The sequence below is a fragment of the Adiantum capillus-veneris genome, unplaced genomic scaffold, assembly GCF_014529385.1.
Source record: "Adiantum capillus-veneris isolate H3 unplaced genomic scaffold, ASM1452938v2 Hic_scaffold_319, whole genome shotgun sequence".
Classification (NCBI taxonomy): domain Eukaryota; kingdom Viridiplantae; phylum Streptophyta; class Polypodiopsida; order Polypodiales; family Pteridaceae; genus Adiantum; species Adiantum capillus-veneris.
The window spans coordinates 63,828-79,385 of record NW_028221432.1 but is presented as its reverse complement, the minus strand read 5'-3'; the positions used below and the strand labels follow the sequence as shown (position 1 = coordinate 79,385).

Sequence of the window (15,558 nt, the reverse complement as noted above, 5' to 3'; positions counted from 1 at the left end):
AACTCCTTTTGAGGGTCAATAGTTCAAAGGTTAAGTACATTATACATGAGGCACAAGAGTACATAGATCGCAATACTAAGTTAAAAGGTTCAACCCTTCATGCTCAATCCTATAACCACCAATTCTTCAAAAAGAAAGAGATAAGCTAGATATGCTCTGATATCAATTTTAGAGAATTGGGATTAAAGTACAACCAAAATCACATATTAACTTGAGTAATCAATTAATTGTGTAGCATTGAGCATAGTTGAGCATGACAATTGCAAAGCAAGCATTAACTTAAACTCAATCATACATCACATACATGTGCCAAAACTTCAAGAAAGAGAGGATATGATGAGCTTTGAGAAGAGCATGGTAAGCTTCCTTTTGGCTGAGGATTGCTTGGAGCTTCAAGAGCTAAGAAGATAGATGTTCTCCTGTTCTCTCTAGCGCACTTCTACAGAAAAACAAAGAAACTCCCTCTTGCAGTCCTTAACTCAAAAAACTTTGTACTAGAAAGTTGTTTATCTTGTTGTTTCCAATAAGTTTGGTGGGCGTTTTTTTTCAGAAATGCCTTTTTTAAGTTTATATAAAAAATACGCACCCTAGTTTGTATCAAAGTAATTTTCTATTTTTAGAACTTCTCCTCTTACCTTCTCTTTTGCATGGGAGGCTTGTAGACCACATACCTTACCTCCACATAGATTTCAGTTGGTATGTGTGTATGATAGCACCTTGGCTCCCATTCCCACCTTTTGGTTAGCGATACTACTCACTTTTGGAGAATTTTGGGATGTGTTTTGGTCTCTTTTGGACTCGTAAACATCCCGTTTTCATCCCACAAAATCCCGATTGAATTTGCATCAAATTACGCTGGCAGAAGGGCCATCTTCTATTGTCACTACTTGTTCCATGAAAAAACAAGGTACAGAACATTGATATTTATCTAGCACCACTTATAGAAGAGGTTCAAATATTGTGGATAGGGATTGAAAAATGCATTCAAATTTTGGAACTCTTTGGTTCACGAACACATTCCTCTGCCCATTGTCTTCTACTATTTTTATTTTCTCTCTAGAGGGAGAAAATTCATTTAAGTACATTAAAAATGAAATTTGTTGACACATAACCTCCCACTGAGAAAGTAGACTGATGCAAAACCTATTAAACCAAGTGCGGATAAAGCTGCAAAAAGTACACATGTATCCTGCAAGAAACTCATAATTGTCACGTGTGTTAAGATGAACATGCTATATGTATGTAGAAGTGAGATCCAATCTCAAAGTAAGCCACAAGTGTCATGCATTACTATTGTAACGTGTATGACAATGAAAATCCACTCTCTAAAACATGTAGAGAGGCCAAAAGTACACCTCTAAAAACATATATGGAGCAAGACAATGTCCCCCCCTGCAATCTTGTACCTACGTGTCGATGTTGATTTGAAGTCGACGCGAGTCTAAATACCTATGTGTGCATATGAGGCTACACCACAAATCCATGACAATCAATTCGGAATGTTCTCAAGGTGTCCAAAATCCTCAAGGATATTGTATGGGACAACTGCGGACCATATCAGCTCATGAGAGAGCTATGAGAGTTGGGGATGAAGTTGTAGAGAGCTACAAATGAAGTTATAGAGAACCAATGATGGCCAACGGATGCCAATGTTGCCTCCTCTTTGCGCAAGTATATATGTGCATGATGCTGAGGGAAAACCCAACATTGCTTGCGCAACACCTTTGTGAGAGTGGGAGCTACAAACGTCAAACCTATGTATGTGAGCTATTCTCACCTTCAACTACCTACGCTCCCAAGAGGGGCTTGAAACAGCATGCGATGCCTATTCAACTACTTTTGTGTTCCCACAATGGCCCTTGTACATCCCCCTCAAGCACACAGAGTAGCTACGATGCCTCCCACACACCCTCAATACACTTGTGGTGAAGTCTGTATACTAGGATATCAACACAACCATACTATTTTAGGTGCCACACCTCTTTGGTACCACACCGGGTGTTTAGGCTAAGCCAAGGCAAGATCCCTGATGCACTAGCCGTGTAGGTCATTCAATCCTCAACGTACTAGCTATGTAGATGAGCCTAACAAAAAGAAGATCTAGGAAACACCCTCGATCCAAAGGTCATCGACCCTTTCATCTAATGCATTGTTGGTGGCCTATCTCGTATCGATGTTGTCATGAGAAACATAACACATGACTCCAACCATATCATAGCATTTTTCATACGCACATGAGAAACCATAACATGGTGTCATGAGAAACATAACACATGAGTCCAACCATATCATAGCATTTGCATATGCACAAACAATCCTTTCCAAAAGGTAGTCACATGTACAAGGTCTCTACCCTTACATCACTGACATAATCCATCAAAACACCTGTGTTAAGTTTGAAGCATAAAAATAAGGTCTTTTGGGCCTTTGAGCACTCCCCTTTGCCTATGTGACCTTGCTAGCAATTTGACTGCAAGATTTTGTAGTAGGTGCTCTAAATTCCAAAGATGATCAAGATGCCAAAACCTTACCAGTTCTAATTTTCCTTCAAAGAGTGTCGATAAGGTTGAGAGGTCCAACTCATGTTGCCACTTGTAGATCAAAGTAACACCATATACACTTGATGAGTTTTTTGAATGGTACAAGAGAGTTGTGTGTTTGCTTTGGAGACAAAGACTCATGCGTAGTTGGCTACATGGATATAAATTGAGGGAATGTGGAAAACAAAGGCCTATGTTAAGCTATGTCTTTAATTTCCTTGGTGTTGCACTTTCATAGCAGACTTGTTTGTAAAATTGTAAGTCTCACTCTTTCGCATAAGCAGAGCATATTTCTGTGTTAGATGCCAGCAAAGAAGCTATATGGCACACACATCTAGTGGGAGATTTGGGTGTCAATGGCAAAAAGGTTTCAATTTTGCATTGCGATAGTTAGAGCTTATCCTAGAGTCCACTATTTCATGAGAAGAAAAATCACATTGATGTGAGGTATCACTTCATTTATGAGGTGTTTGAGGACAATTGCATAGAGCTTTTCAAGATGCACAAAGATGATAACCTTGATATCTAGTAGCAAATAGTCTACCCTTTGAAAATTTTTCATAACTCGCTTAAAGGCACATTGTCTTTAAAGTGGGAGATTGTTGGGAGTTTTGAAAGACTTTATAGCATATACAACTAGCAACCTTCTAATAAGTTGTAAGGGTAAGGCAATATGATGTCTATTAGTCATGGCCCTATATTATCTTTTATTCCCAAAAGATTTGTTTTGGAACTCTTAAATGCTTAGTTTGGGATTCACTTACTCTACCTCAAGTATTAAATATTTCTTAAAAATATACTGTATTGCCCTTTTTTCTCTGACTGGGCGCTTTGGTAGATTTTACAAAGGGTATTTGGTACTGATAGAAATGCAACAAACTTGATCACATTTACATGGTTTGTTATTTACTAGGATAATTTTACCTGATTACATGCAGCAGCAAGTATTCTTGCTTGGGCTTCCAATGTTTGCCGGCCTCAAACTTATAGTGCAATGCTCCTCTTTTGGTGGATAGAGCTTGTGTTGGGTAAATCCATGTATATAGAGTGGTTGATCTTGCTTGCAAAGTGTCTATTCTAAGGCTGGGTTATTTTTCTTGCATAAAGTAATCAATTAAAAAATTGGTATTGGATAGAACACATTTGTGTAGCTGGTTTGGTTACTAGGTTGTCAACACGGAGGGGGTGGTAAAACTCACATGTACACACAATTGTATGCCCTATAACCTTCTTTGCAGTGTTTGATCTTCTGACCTAAGAACTTTGTTGGTATATGATGCATATAGAGTAAGGTCAACCTTTGTGATGGTATGATATGGCATACTTAACCATATCAATGGATATTAAAGTAAACCTTTGTGCGGAACAACTGTTCTTCAGCATTACAATTGATTTAACATTTGATGGTTACTTATGCTGCTCTAAATTGCTTTTTTCTAAAACCTAGAATGTGTTGATACTCATTTGAAAGTTTATATCTTAGAATTGGAGTAAATCAAAATAGGTTGAGTTATCTCTACTAATGGTTGGCAGATCTTACTTTACAATAGAAAATTCTGTGGAAAATGAAAATTGTGAAAATGGCACTATGTTGCATCTCGATACTGATAAGGTTCGAAGTAATGGTAAGTCTATGGTCTTATCCTCCATACTACCATGCAAGAATCATGAACTTATCTTGTGTCCTACATGGATGGGATGTTTACATGAATACTTTGAGAGGCTTTATATGGGTAACCATCAGATTAGGCTAGATTCTATCTTGTCATCAAATACACTCTAGGTATAGTAATTAAACCTTTTTGCTCTTTGGAGCCGTGGATAACTGATTAGGGTATTTCAACAACTGTAAAACGATCCAATCTTAACGAAATGTTTTGCTTGTTTGTATGGATGCAAGTGAGGACCTTTCTTTGTTGGTGTTGGGATTTATGACTGTACAAAATTTTCATGGAGCAGCAGATATATTTCCACCACATACTAAATAAACTAAAATTCCATTGTTTTGGCACCCTTGGTATGAATATGCTTGTACTTCTGTCCCATTTGATAACAATAAGAATTCGCTTAAAAATCTTGCAAAGCTGAATTCCAAATGAATAGAGTTCCAAGTATTTCTAAAAACTCAACAGCTCTCTGTGTATCATCCAGCATACCTTCCTTACTGATGATCTTTTATCTGATTTCGACAATGAGTTGCACTAACAATCACATGAATCAGATCGCCTACATGGTTTCTCGTAGCAGTAGTCCAATTACTTTACCTCTGCCTTTAAGCTACCGAGGAGCATAACTACATGGAATGTTAAGCTCTCAATATACCTGCATGCCTGTGTAATAGGAACGATACTGAGAGATCTCTCAAGATCCTGGAGAGAGAGAGAGAGAGAGAGATTTTTTTTTCGGGGGTGGGGGTGGGGGGTGGGGGGTTGTTTCAATAGAAGAATCTGTTTGAAGCATAATATGCATAAGTCTAGTTCTAACCAACAAGAGCACAGGCAAGGTCAGCAATGCAGTTCCTCGCATCCAGCCAGAATTCACTGTAGGAAAAGAAACTTGCCATCAATTCAAGTTTGAACAAATTCATCACAACCCAAGGGGTTGATAGATCAGATATTGGACTCGTAGCCGCCTCTCCTCTTTTTATAACACCCATGTTGATTCTACCTTTGGCCCCTTCGCAAATTGAGCATGGCTGGCGACAGTTATTCATGACTACTTGCAGCAACATATTTGAATCATAATCAACAAGATAACTGCTGCACGATATAATCTCTTCGGCATGTGGACACTTCAGGCGTGTAAACTGAGCATAGGCATTGAAGAGTTACTCTGCTATGGTTCATACTGTCCAGCATTCTTTCGAATGTTCCGACATGCACCAACGGAACAAGAAGGCAACTACTCTAGAGAACGGCCAAATTTCTGGGAAAAGAAAGTTAAAATTGCCCATTGTATATGACAACTGAGGTGGTGCCTCCTTCGAAGCACCTCGTATGAGAACATAATCACTTAGATAAGCTGTCTGATGAAAATCAAAGCACCATTCCTCTGCAAATAACTTCTGAGCAATAAAAAATGTAGATATTCCTTCAAAGTTGTGTGAACTCCATAAACCTGTGGACACTCAGCGATTCTCAGCTGGTGCAACTATGAAGACTACTTCACCAGTAGATAATGATTGTACATCCACGTACTTCTGAGAACAAAAAGCAAATTTGAGTGCATGTTCCAACTTCACAGAAGAATTGAACATGACAAAAACGGCCACACACAATGAAGAACATAACCAAACAACAAAGCAACCAAGAGCATACCCAGACGAAGGTCATTAATTACAGTGCCCATAGACTGATCGCCTAGCCTCAGCACCTCCACCTTACAACATGCTTTCTCCTGAGAACCTGCTGCACACACAAATAGATACATAGTCGTCTTCGTAAGCTGCTGATTTCCATTTATTTGAACCCATCACCTTTCAGCTTGACAGTGAGTCCCTCACTATTAAATGACCTTCATAATCATCACATCAACCATCTGAAATATTTTGTCTTTTAAATTTCCTGCCTCTGAATAAGAGAGTTGTCTTTTGACTTCTGAATCACAGAGATGCAAGCATCAATTGCTGAAGCTACACATCCAGGTCCTTCATCTTACCTGCAACACATTGAAAATATACAACCAAAATACATTCATACACGCTTATGCAGTCTAAGGCACTCACAAGGCCCCCAGAAAATAACAGACTTTCATTGACTTGCATAAATGTACAAAGAAGTTGACGGAAGGTCTTTCAGTTGACTTACAATTAACTCTTCATATATGTACAAAGAAGCATTACGCCACACGCCTTCAAAAAGAAAGCGTAGGTGATTGCATTTGGAGAGAGGCCCTCACTTCCCATCTGCTGATAATAGTCCAAAGCTTCTTGGCCCTGGCCTTCTTGGGCATAGCCTGCAATCAATGCATTCCAAGAGACAGGACCCCGGATAGGAAGCTCATCAAAAACTTCTTGTATTTTTTTGAGGACGCCAAGATTAACATGTTTCTCCAGCAACCCTTGACTAGCAATCTCATCGTGATTTTTTTCGCCCAAGTCAACTTCTTGTGTAGTACCACAGGCGTTCAATGTGCAAGCATAGGCGATAGCATCTGGAGAGAGATCCTCGCTTTGCATCTGCTCAAAGCTTTTGACCATGCCCTTGTTGCACATATCCTGTGATTAATGTACTCCAAGAGACAACATCCCGGACCGGAAGCTCATCAAGAACTTTTTGTGCTTTCGTGAGGACGCCACATTTAGCATACATGTCAATCAAAGCATTTCCAAGCTTGACATGTTTTAATAGCAAGCCCTGGCTAGTGATCTCAACGTGAATTTTTTGACCCGTGTTAGCGTCTTGCATAATGCCACAAGCGTCCTCACGAGTTCAATGTTTTGTGCCTCCTCCTGCACGCCAGCAGCTGCATAAATCTTACTCATTGAGATATATGCTGCAGCATTACATCCCTCTAATTGTACCGCACGGTCAAAGGCCAATCTTCCAAGCTCCAAATTTCCCCATTCATACAGCAAGCACTTAGAAGAGCCAACCAAACTCGAGCATAATCAGACGATGGCATCTGCTTAATTACTCCCACAGATTTGTCAAACAGCCTTGCATGTCCAAATAGATCAACCATGCAAGCATAGTGCTCTTTCTCTGGTATGATTCCATATTTTTCCCTCATGCTATCAAAATGCATTTGGCCCTCTTCCACTAGACCTGAGTGACTACATGCATTGAGCACAATAACAAAAGTGATTGCAGATGGGGAGGTGCCCTTGATTGCATCCACCGAAAAGAATTTGGGCCGCCCTTGCTGGGCATATCCTCCTATAATGGACGTCTAAGAGACTACATCTGGAAAGAGACCCTCACTTCGCATCCTATGAAAACAGCCCAGAGCTTCTAGGACCTTGCCCTGTTGAGCATATCCTACAATCATTGCATTCCAAGAGGCCACATCCCAGACATGAAGCTCACCAAAAACTTTGTGCTTTCGTGAGGATAGCACATTGGATACATGTCAACCAAAGCACTACCAAGTGCGATCTCTTTTCTCAACAACGCCTCGCTCACAACTTCACATGAATTTTTTCACCCATGTCAACGTCTTGCATGACGCCACACGCCTTCAAAAAGCAAGTGTAGGTGATTGCATTTGGAGAGAGGCCCTCACTTCGCATCTGCTGAAAACAGTCCAAAGCTTCTTGGCCCTGGCCTTGTTGGGCATAGCCTGCAATCAATGCATTCCGAGAGACAGGACCCCGGATAGGAAGCTCATCAAAAACTTCTTGCGCTTTTGTGAGGACACCGCATTTGGCATACATGTAAACCAAAGCATCGCCAAGCATGGCATGTTTTGATAACAAGCCCTGACTAGTAATCTCATTATGAATTTTTTTTCCCATGTCAACTTCTTGAATAATGCCACAAGCCTTCAAGATGCAAGCATAGGTGATAGCATTTGGAGAGAGGCCCTCACTTCGCATCCGCTGAAGACAGCCTACTGCTTCCTTGCCAAGCCCATGTTGGGCATATCCTGCAATTAATGTGTTCCAAGAGACCACATCCCGGACAGGAAGCTCATCAAGAATGGTTTGCGCTTTTGTGAGGGCACCACATTTGGCATACATATGGACCAAAGCATTGCCAAGATTAACATGTTTCTCAGCAACCCTTGACTAGCAATCTCATCGTGAATTTTTTCGCCCAAGTCAACTTCTTGTGTAGTACCACAGGCCTTCAATATGCAAGCATAGGCGATTGCATCTGGAGAGAGATCCTCGCTTCGCATCCGCTCAAAACACGCTAAAGCTTCCTGACCATACCCTTGTTGCACATATCCTGCGATTAATGTACTCCAAGAGACAACATCCCGGACTGGAAGCTCATCAATAACTTTTTGTGCTTTCGTGAGGACGCCACATTTAGCGTACATGTCAATCAAAGCATTTCCAAGCTTGACATGTTTTGATAGCAAGCCCTGGCTAGCGATCTCAACATGAATTTTTTGACCCATGTCAGCGTCTTGCATAATGCCACAAGCCTTCAAGGTGCAAGCATAGGTGATAGCATTTGGGGAGAGGCCCTCACTTTGCATCTGCTGAAGACAGCCTAGTGCTTCCTTGCCGCGTCCATCTCCGGCATATCCTACAATTAGTGCGTTCCAAGAGACCACATCCCGGAAAGGAAGCTCATCAAGAACCTGTTGTGCTTTGGTGAGGGCACCACATTTGGCATACATACTGACTAACGCGTTCCCTAAGTATGTGTTCTCCTGAAGTAACCCACTATCTTGAATATCAGCATGGATCCTACTGCCTTTGTCCAAATCCTTCTTCTGGGCACACGATTTTAGTTTGGCCATAAAGGAAAGACTCTTTCGTTCCCATTGCTTACTGTTATCTTCCTCTCCATGCTTGGATTGCCTACAGTAAACTCCTTCTTTTCTAACTTTGTCAGGGGATTTGCAGTTGGTCTTCTGTGGAAACGAACCAGTTGTGCGTACGATTTATTCATCACACACGAAAATTTGTGCGTGTGTGTGTGTGTGTGTGTGTGTGTGAGAGAGAGAGAGAGAGAGAGAGAGTACCTTGAGTGTACGCCGTCCGGCCATAGCGCTACAACTTCTGCTATTGTTGGACAGCCAAATTTGAAGGTGAATGCAACTCAATAGTTCGATTGGCTGGTCCTGCCAGTTTAGTAGGTCGCACACATGTTCTTTTACCAAGAATCTTTGCTTGGAGAAGCCAAGCAAATTGGGAAGCAATTGACATGCCCCACATGACAAGCACGGGAGGGTGGGGAAAAACACTAATGTTTTTCTAAGTGGCACCTTCTTCAGGTTGTCTTTTCACTTTGATTTATGTTTGTCGATGCATATGAGAACGATGTACATAGATCATGATAATTGAGAATACGCTCAGGTTTATGCGGTTGGGTTGAAGGTCCAAATCAACCAAAATCCTTTGATCAATGACATTGTTGTCCCTGTGCGAGCATTTATGTAAACAACTTACATGGAATACCGATGAATGCGAGAGTGCGCACATAATGAGAGTTTGAACTTTGTGAGCCATTTTTTCAACTCACTAGAGTATTTTAAAGGGCCCACAAAAACTCAGAGGTAATTTAGGTGTTGACTCAGTCTTCACACTACTTTTTGAATGCTCTGGCACACGTAAAAATACCTCGTTCCCGTCCATGAAGGTAAAGTGCTGATGTTTCTCATCAACATACTTTTTGTACTGATCCATGCTTGTCGAGCAAGAGTCAGCATCTCCATGTGGTCTTGGAGGAATTCCTTGACTTGGTGGAGTTTCTCAGTTGCCAACCCCATCGTTACTGGTGATCTAGGTTGAAAACCATACACAAGCACAAATAGATGTAAACGAGTTGTCACATGCATGTCACTATTGTAAGCAAGCTCCAACTAGAGAAATAACCATTCTCATTGGAATTCTTTAACATATCATTTAGCATTAAACTAAGACTTGTAAATTGCTAGATTAGTGGTAGTACCGACATTGAGTTGTTTCTCCCTAATCATTTACAAATAGTCTGTCATAATTGACTGGTAAAAGTGGGTCACAATAACGTCCAATATTTTTGAGTAATCCTTAAATCAATATAGATTATAAACAACCAACTTGGTTAACTTTAGGGATTGGAATAGTGGATTGAATAAATTGTACAAAGTTTAGTCAATTTGTTACAATCAACCCAATTGACCTCTGTTGGTGATTAGTAGACCCACAAGTAATCTCATTGAGATATTGCACATATAGTGCGAAATGCTATCAATTTCATGAATTTGCATGCTGCTCCAATCAGCCTTTGCTAAACACTAGGGCCCATACACCTAGTGTGCATGCATTTAACAAAAACTGATCCGAACCTGCTTTTTCATGACTATAATTGCCAGTGATTATGATGAATGTTATGCTAACATTTTGAATTGTGTAAACAACCATTTGTTAAAGTTGTTTAACAATGCTTGTAACATTAACAAGTCTTACTTAGTATCCAACAATTTCTAGCCACTAGAATTGTTCCTAATACAACGTGTTCAAAATGGTCTAATAAATGGATCTGACCAGCACCTAGGGACTTTTTGTGACACATAATTGAAATAACAGGCACCATAGTGAGTCCCAGAGACTCATATTTTCTACCTGTGGAATATGTCTCATATAAGGATGTCCAAAAAAAATGACATCCATCAAGTATGAGATGTACTTGTATGTGGAGGTAACTATAAACACTCAACAACATGAATGAGAGGGACCCTCATAAACCTTGCTCCACATTGGCTAAACCAAAATCCATGAGTTCCTAGACCATGTTGTATCCCTTGTGACAACATGTGCTAAACGAAACCAATCATGTAGGTCCATAACTATAGGGTGCACAAAATGTATCTGGTATACTACTGCTCTAAATTTATTTGCTCCTACATGACCTTGTCATGTGTTTGAAGAGAAAAATGGATGAAAGCATTAGCATATACATCCTACTCAAAAAACTCAATTAAAGCATATTCAGCAATGAAAGGAAACCAAATCATATATATAGCGTCCACTTACCCATAGTCAAGTGCACTATCCAAGCCTGAAAGGTACAACCTGGAAGGTACATTACCAAAAAAACCCGTCCTCAAAATACTTAATATGTCTTTGACCTATGAAACACTAAATGAAAAGATTAGTGAAAATAAGAAAATATTCCAACACAATCTACCATGTCCAATGGTGATTGTAATCAACTAGTGAAGTTGAACTTGTTTCTTGTTAAGTCTGTCAAGCACTTTGGTTGCACAGGAGGGAAATATTTTATAAAATGAAAGGTTAAAGACAGAAAAAAAACAAGAATTTGAAATTGTCTAACCTTGTTGCCTCTCTGTGGCCAAATGTCTTGAAATTAAGAAGCAAACTCTCCCTTGAGAATGCAATGGAATCTGATTTTGTCGTCTAGGCCTGAATCTAACTCATAGCCACGTATACTGAGAAGTAGAGAGCTATCGTACAAACTATGCATGCCCTCATGGCCTGGTTCATACCGACCATGAGTGAAAAAGTATTCAAGCATGTCGCAAAGTTTCCTGAAGTTTGTATGTTGATGACATATTCCAAAATTTGGAAGCTTCTATGCAAGATGCCTAAAATTGAAGCCTTGCTTCACCTTAAATACTTCATTAAGTTATTGTGCTCATAGCTATCTTATGATCTACAAACTTTCACCTATCATGCAATTTGTAGGAGAAATTGTATGTTGTTAAAGGGGTCGTGCTCGCAAAAGAACAAGTGTACCATGTCCTATTGGAACAATAGAAATTGTTAACAACAAAATCAAAACAACATGAAGAGATTCACCAGATGGATGTAGCAGACAACCCTTAGAGAATTAAAGAATAAAAGCGACTTTTGCAATTTCTTGACTATGTATGTTCTATCTATTAGTCTATTTCATCCTATACAAATAACAAAGAAAGTATATACCTAATGGATGGCGTGTAAAGATGGTTGGCAACTCATTTATCGCATCCATTAAAGTCCTATGAATCCAGTGCATGGGGACAATGTTTTTTCTAATGCTCCCCCAAGCAGTTAAAACATAACTTCTGCACTTTTGCTCTTTTAGAATCTGTAGTTGAAAGTTTGTTCTTGGCCACATTGCTAGAGAACTTTTTTCCGTGGGTAGCTACTACATCCTTCGAGATGAAAGAGGTGATGAGCTCCATAAGTGCTCCACCTGGCAAGCAATTGGACTCGAACTGCCAATTTACCAAATCGGTCATCAAAATTTTGGAGATCATATTGCGTGACATACTCCTTGCTTCAGGAAAATTACTAATATCCTCCAAAATTTCAAGCACACTTTGGGGAGGAGGAGTGGACACCCTTGGAGAAATTTCAAAATGAAAAAGGTGATTCTCTAGAAACTCCGTGTCCAGTGAATCAAACACAAAATCCATGACGGACGATGTACTAAAGCAAAACTAATAAATACCTTGAAGAAATCGCCTTGCAAAATCAAATAACAATGCCAAGGAAATCAATTAGCCTTCCTAATCAATACCGACTTTGAAACTTTTTAAAGTACCATCCAATCTCAAACTTTGCCAATTTTTAACACCCGTCGAAGTGTGCAACTAGTAGGGTGCAACTAGCAGCGTGCAACTAGTAGGGTGCAACTCTTTGTAATTGTCATTTTGGATAGTTGGAAATCTATGAGGAACTACGTGCTTTTGAAAACTCTTGGATTTATGATTTTTTTCTAAATTGTTGTGTTTGCCTTTGCTTGCCTTGGCTATTGTGGGTTGGTAGCTTATGAAGCTACATTGTGGAGAGAAGCTGGGGGGGGGGGGGGGGGGGGGCCGTGAGTATCGACCCTTGCATAATTTTTTTTAAAATTCAACCCTAATTGGGTGACCTCACTCAAGAGCTCCCAAATTAGCCCCGCTTCATGCAAGACTTTTGCTAAAATTAGCTCCACGGCTTTGATACCAATCTAAGCCCAGGGGGACTCTGAACCTACACTCTCCGCCTATCCATGCCTTTATATAGGCACTCTTGAGCCGTTCAAACTAGCCCTCCTGGTCTCTCACCCTTGGCCTAACATTCGATTACCAAAGTGGGTGTGTGGAATGACTGCTTAGGTGGTCAGCAAGTGAAGAGTCCTCAAGAAAACCTACTCTATCTCTCTTTGTCTAGTTTGTTCATGTCATGTTTGAATCTCTCACATTTCCCTATGTTGTACTCTACCTAGTATCTTGGTGATCTTGGGACATCTATGAGATTGAACAATCTCAAGTTGTTGTGGTATGAACCTCTTTGACTTTTAGTGCATAATGTTGGAGCACTTGAGAGAGAGAGAGAGAGAGAGAGAGAGAGAGAGAGAGAGAGTCTCAACCCCAGCTACTTAGCTTTTTCCCAATTTGGTAGTGTATTTAAAGTTTCTATTTAACAGTTGATGTGATTCTCTCTTGCACTCTTTTTCCTCTAACAAGGTATCAATGTTATAATGGTCAAGCAGGCTAAACATAGCCATTCATTTCATCAAGGTTACAACATAAAGAATCTCCTATCATGCTAGTGGGGTTGTATAACATTTCCCCTTGTTTTCCTTCCACTCTTTTTATTTTTTGCATTTTCTTTTTCATGTTGATTGTTGTAATCAACAAGTCATGGCCCCCATTTCTACTCATCTTCAAGGAAGTGGCTTTCCTATTTGAGCCATCTACCCCCCTCTCTTGGCATTTAAGAGGAGTCCTTTCAGTATGTTGGTGAATCTAATTGGAGATTAAAACTGCATGTTTGAGATAAAAACATTCATTGTACCATATGCTTGCACTTGTTCTATGGCATTTTGCAAGGTTGAGAGTCGATGATCTCACATAGCTTAGATTTAACCCTTCATTAGTACAAAAACAATTAGTTATCGCTATTTTTTTTCCTAAGGTGCTCTACCTACATCCAAAGCATGTAGTCATTGCCTTATTATGTGGGAAGAGAATCACTTGGGCCTTCATGAGAGCGGGGAGAATTTGACATTCAAAGACACATTATTTCAGGGTAAAATAATGAAGGTAGAATTATTATTGCTTCTTGTGTATTGACTAGATCTTTTGAAACTCAAGTTTGACAATTCAATTTCATGCCTCTATATTTAGGTATATAGGGATGGTTTGAATGCATAAAGTAGATGAGCATTTTTGAATAGCACTAAGATGAGCTCCCTCCAATGCAGGAGGATGCTTATCGTGCCTACCAAAATTCCTAGTTCTTTTCATCATGTATGATATAGGCTCTCATCACAAAGTTATTGTTTTCAAAAGAGGATGATGAAAATTCTCGACAAGAGAATATGACACCACTTGTCTCAAGTGTTCAAATAAACAACATCCCATCCATACATATTTATATCATTTATGTTGATAAGCTAGGATGCATGGAAATCAATTTGAAGACAAAAATTATTATTGAATGTAGGGAGGTTTCCTAGATTCAATGTGTCTATAACCAAGTACCCCAAGTTGTCCTTGTTTGAATATTTGGACTCATATATAATGTATCCCCAAGATTTCAGGTACTTGGGAAGTTGAATTTTTTTTATCCCTTGTCTTATCCTCTAGCAGTCGCAGGAAAACTATATGAAGAAACTCCCTTGTAAAGACACTTTTGGATATAAACTTGAAAGTGCCACTTTCCCATGGAAAACCTTGTGCATTTTATACATATGAATATGGATGGAGGGTGTATGCTTCATAAGGTGTACCCACTTTCAACAATTTCCCCCACTGGGACTACCAAAAAAACAGTCAGTTTTTTTACACTCCTACGTACATTTGACTTGCTTGCACTTCCTTTGAAAAAGCAAGATTTAGTAGCCACACAAAACACATAGTTGTGAACACAATGGAAAGTTATAATCTTCAATTTTTCGCACTAAAATGGAAATTTTAGCATGCAATGACTAGTCTGGTTTAGCTTGTCACGCCCTATCATATCATTGTGTGTTTGATGAACAAATACCCTATACCTTAAAATGTACTTCTTTGCTATACTTGCCCTTTCACACATCAATTGTTCACTTGACATGAAACCTAACTTGATTTATTGATAATTTTTTTGATCTCAACATAATCATTATTTATTTTTCTTTGTTATAATTTATATTTAACAAAAACCAATTTTTTTTAAATTGGATATCTAATTATGTATTTCTTTTAGATGTAGCTCAAAAGATATCAAATACTCCTTAGAGAAACTTGACAGAGTTTTTAGGAAAAATCTAATTAATAATTTACAATGCCACTCATATTGATTTTAAAGTATGTTATGACTTTCATTGCAAGGTCCTCATAGAATTTTTTTTGAATCAACTTGAGTTAGGGAAAGACACTTTTTCATTATATTCAATTTTCTCCTCTTGTACCATTCACTTGATGTGTGCCTCCTTAGGTTTGGTAA

General features: G+C 39.3%; 1 protein-coding gene and 1 pseudogene across 3 annotated transcripts; both read right to left on the bottom strand.

Moving 5' to 3' along the window:
- Positions 1–4,683: 4,683 nt before the first annotated feature.
- Positions 4,684–6,753, bottom strand: LOC147417226 (putative pentatricopeptide repeat-containing protein At1g77010, mitochondrial). Of its 3 annotated transcripts, none has more exons than XR_015187421.1 (2): positions 5,858–6,753; positions 4,684–5,739 (listed from the first exon to the last, which is right to left on the bottom strand). XR_015187421.1 is itself a non-coding variant. In XM_086507788.1 (2 exons), the coding sequence occupies exon 1, from the start codon at positions 6,751–6,753 to the stop codon at positions 6,349–6,351; it is 405 nt and encodes a 134-aa protein (XP_086363914.1). In that variant the 3' UTR covers positions 4,684–6,197; positions 6,347–6,348. The 3 variants fall into 3 exon arrangements, 1 of the variants encoding a protein (XP_086363914.1); XR_015187422.1 differs by having other exon boundaries at positions 4,684–5,736; XM_086507788.1 differs by having other exon boundaries at positions 4,684–6,197; positions 6,347–6,753.
- A 129-nt stretch (positions 6,754–6,882) lies between these two features.
- On the bottom strand, positions 6,883–9,331 carry LOC147417225 (pentatricopeptide repeat-containing protein At3g09040, mitochondrial-like; annotated as a pseudogene).
- Positions 9,332–15,558: the final 6,227 nt, after the last annotated feature.

Coding starts and splice junctions, on each gene's coding strand:
- LOC147417226 (XM_086507788.1), bottom strand. CDS start 6,753: ATGTGCAACAAGGGCATGGTCAAAAGCTTTGAGCAGATGCAAAGCGAG.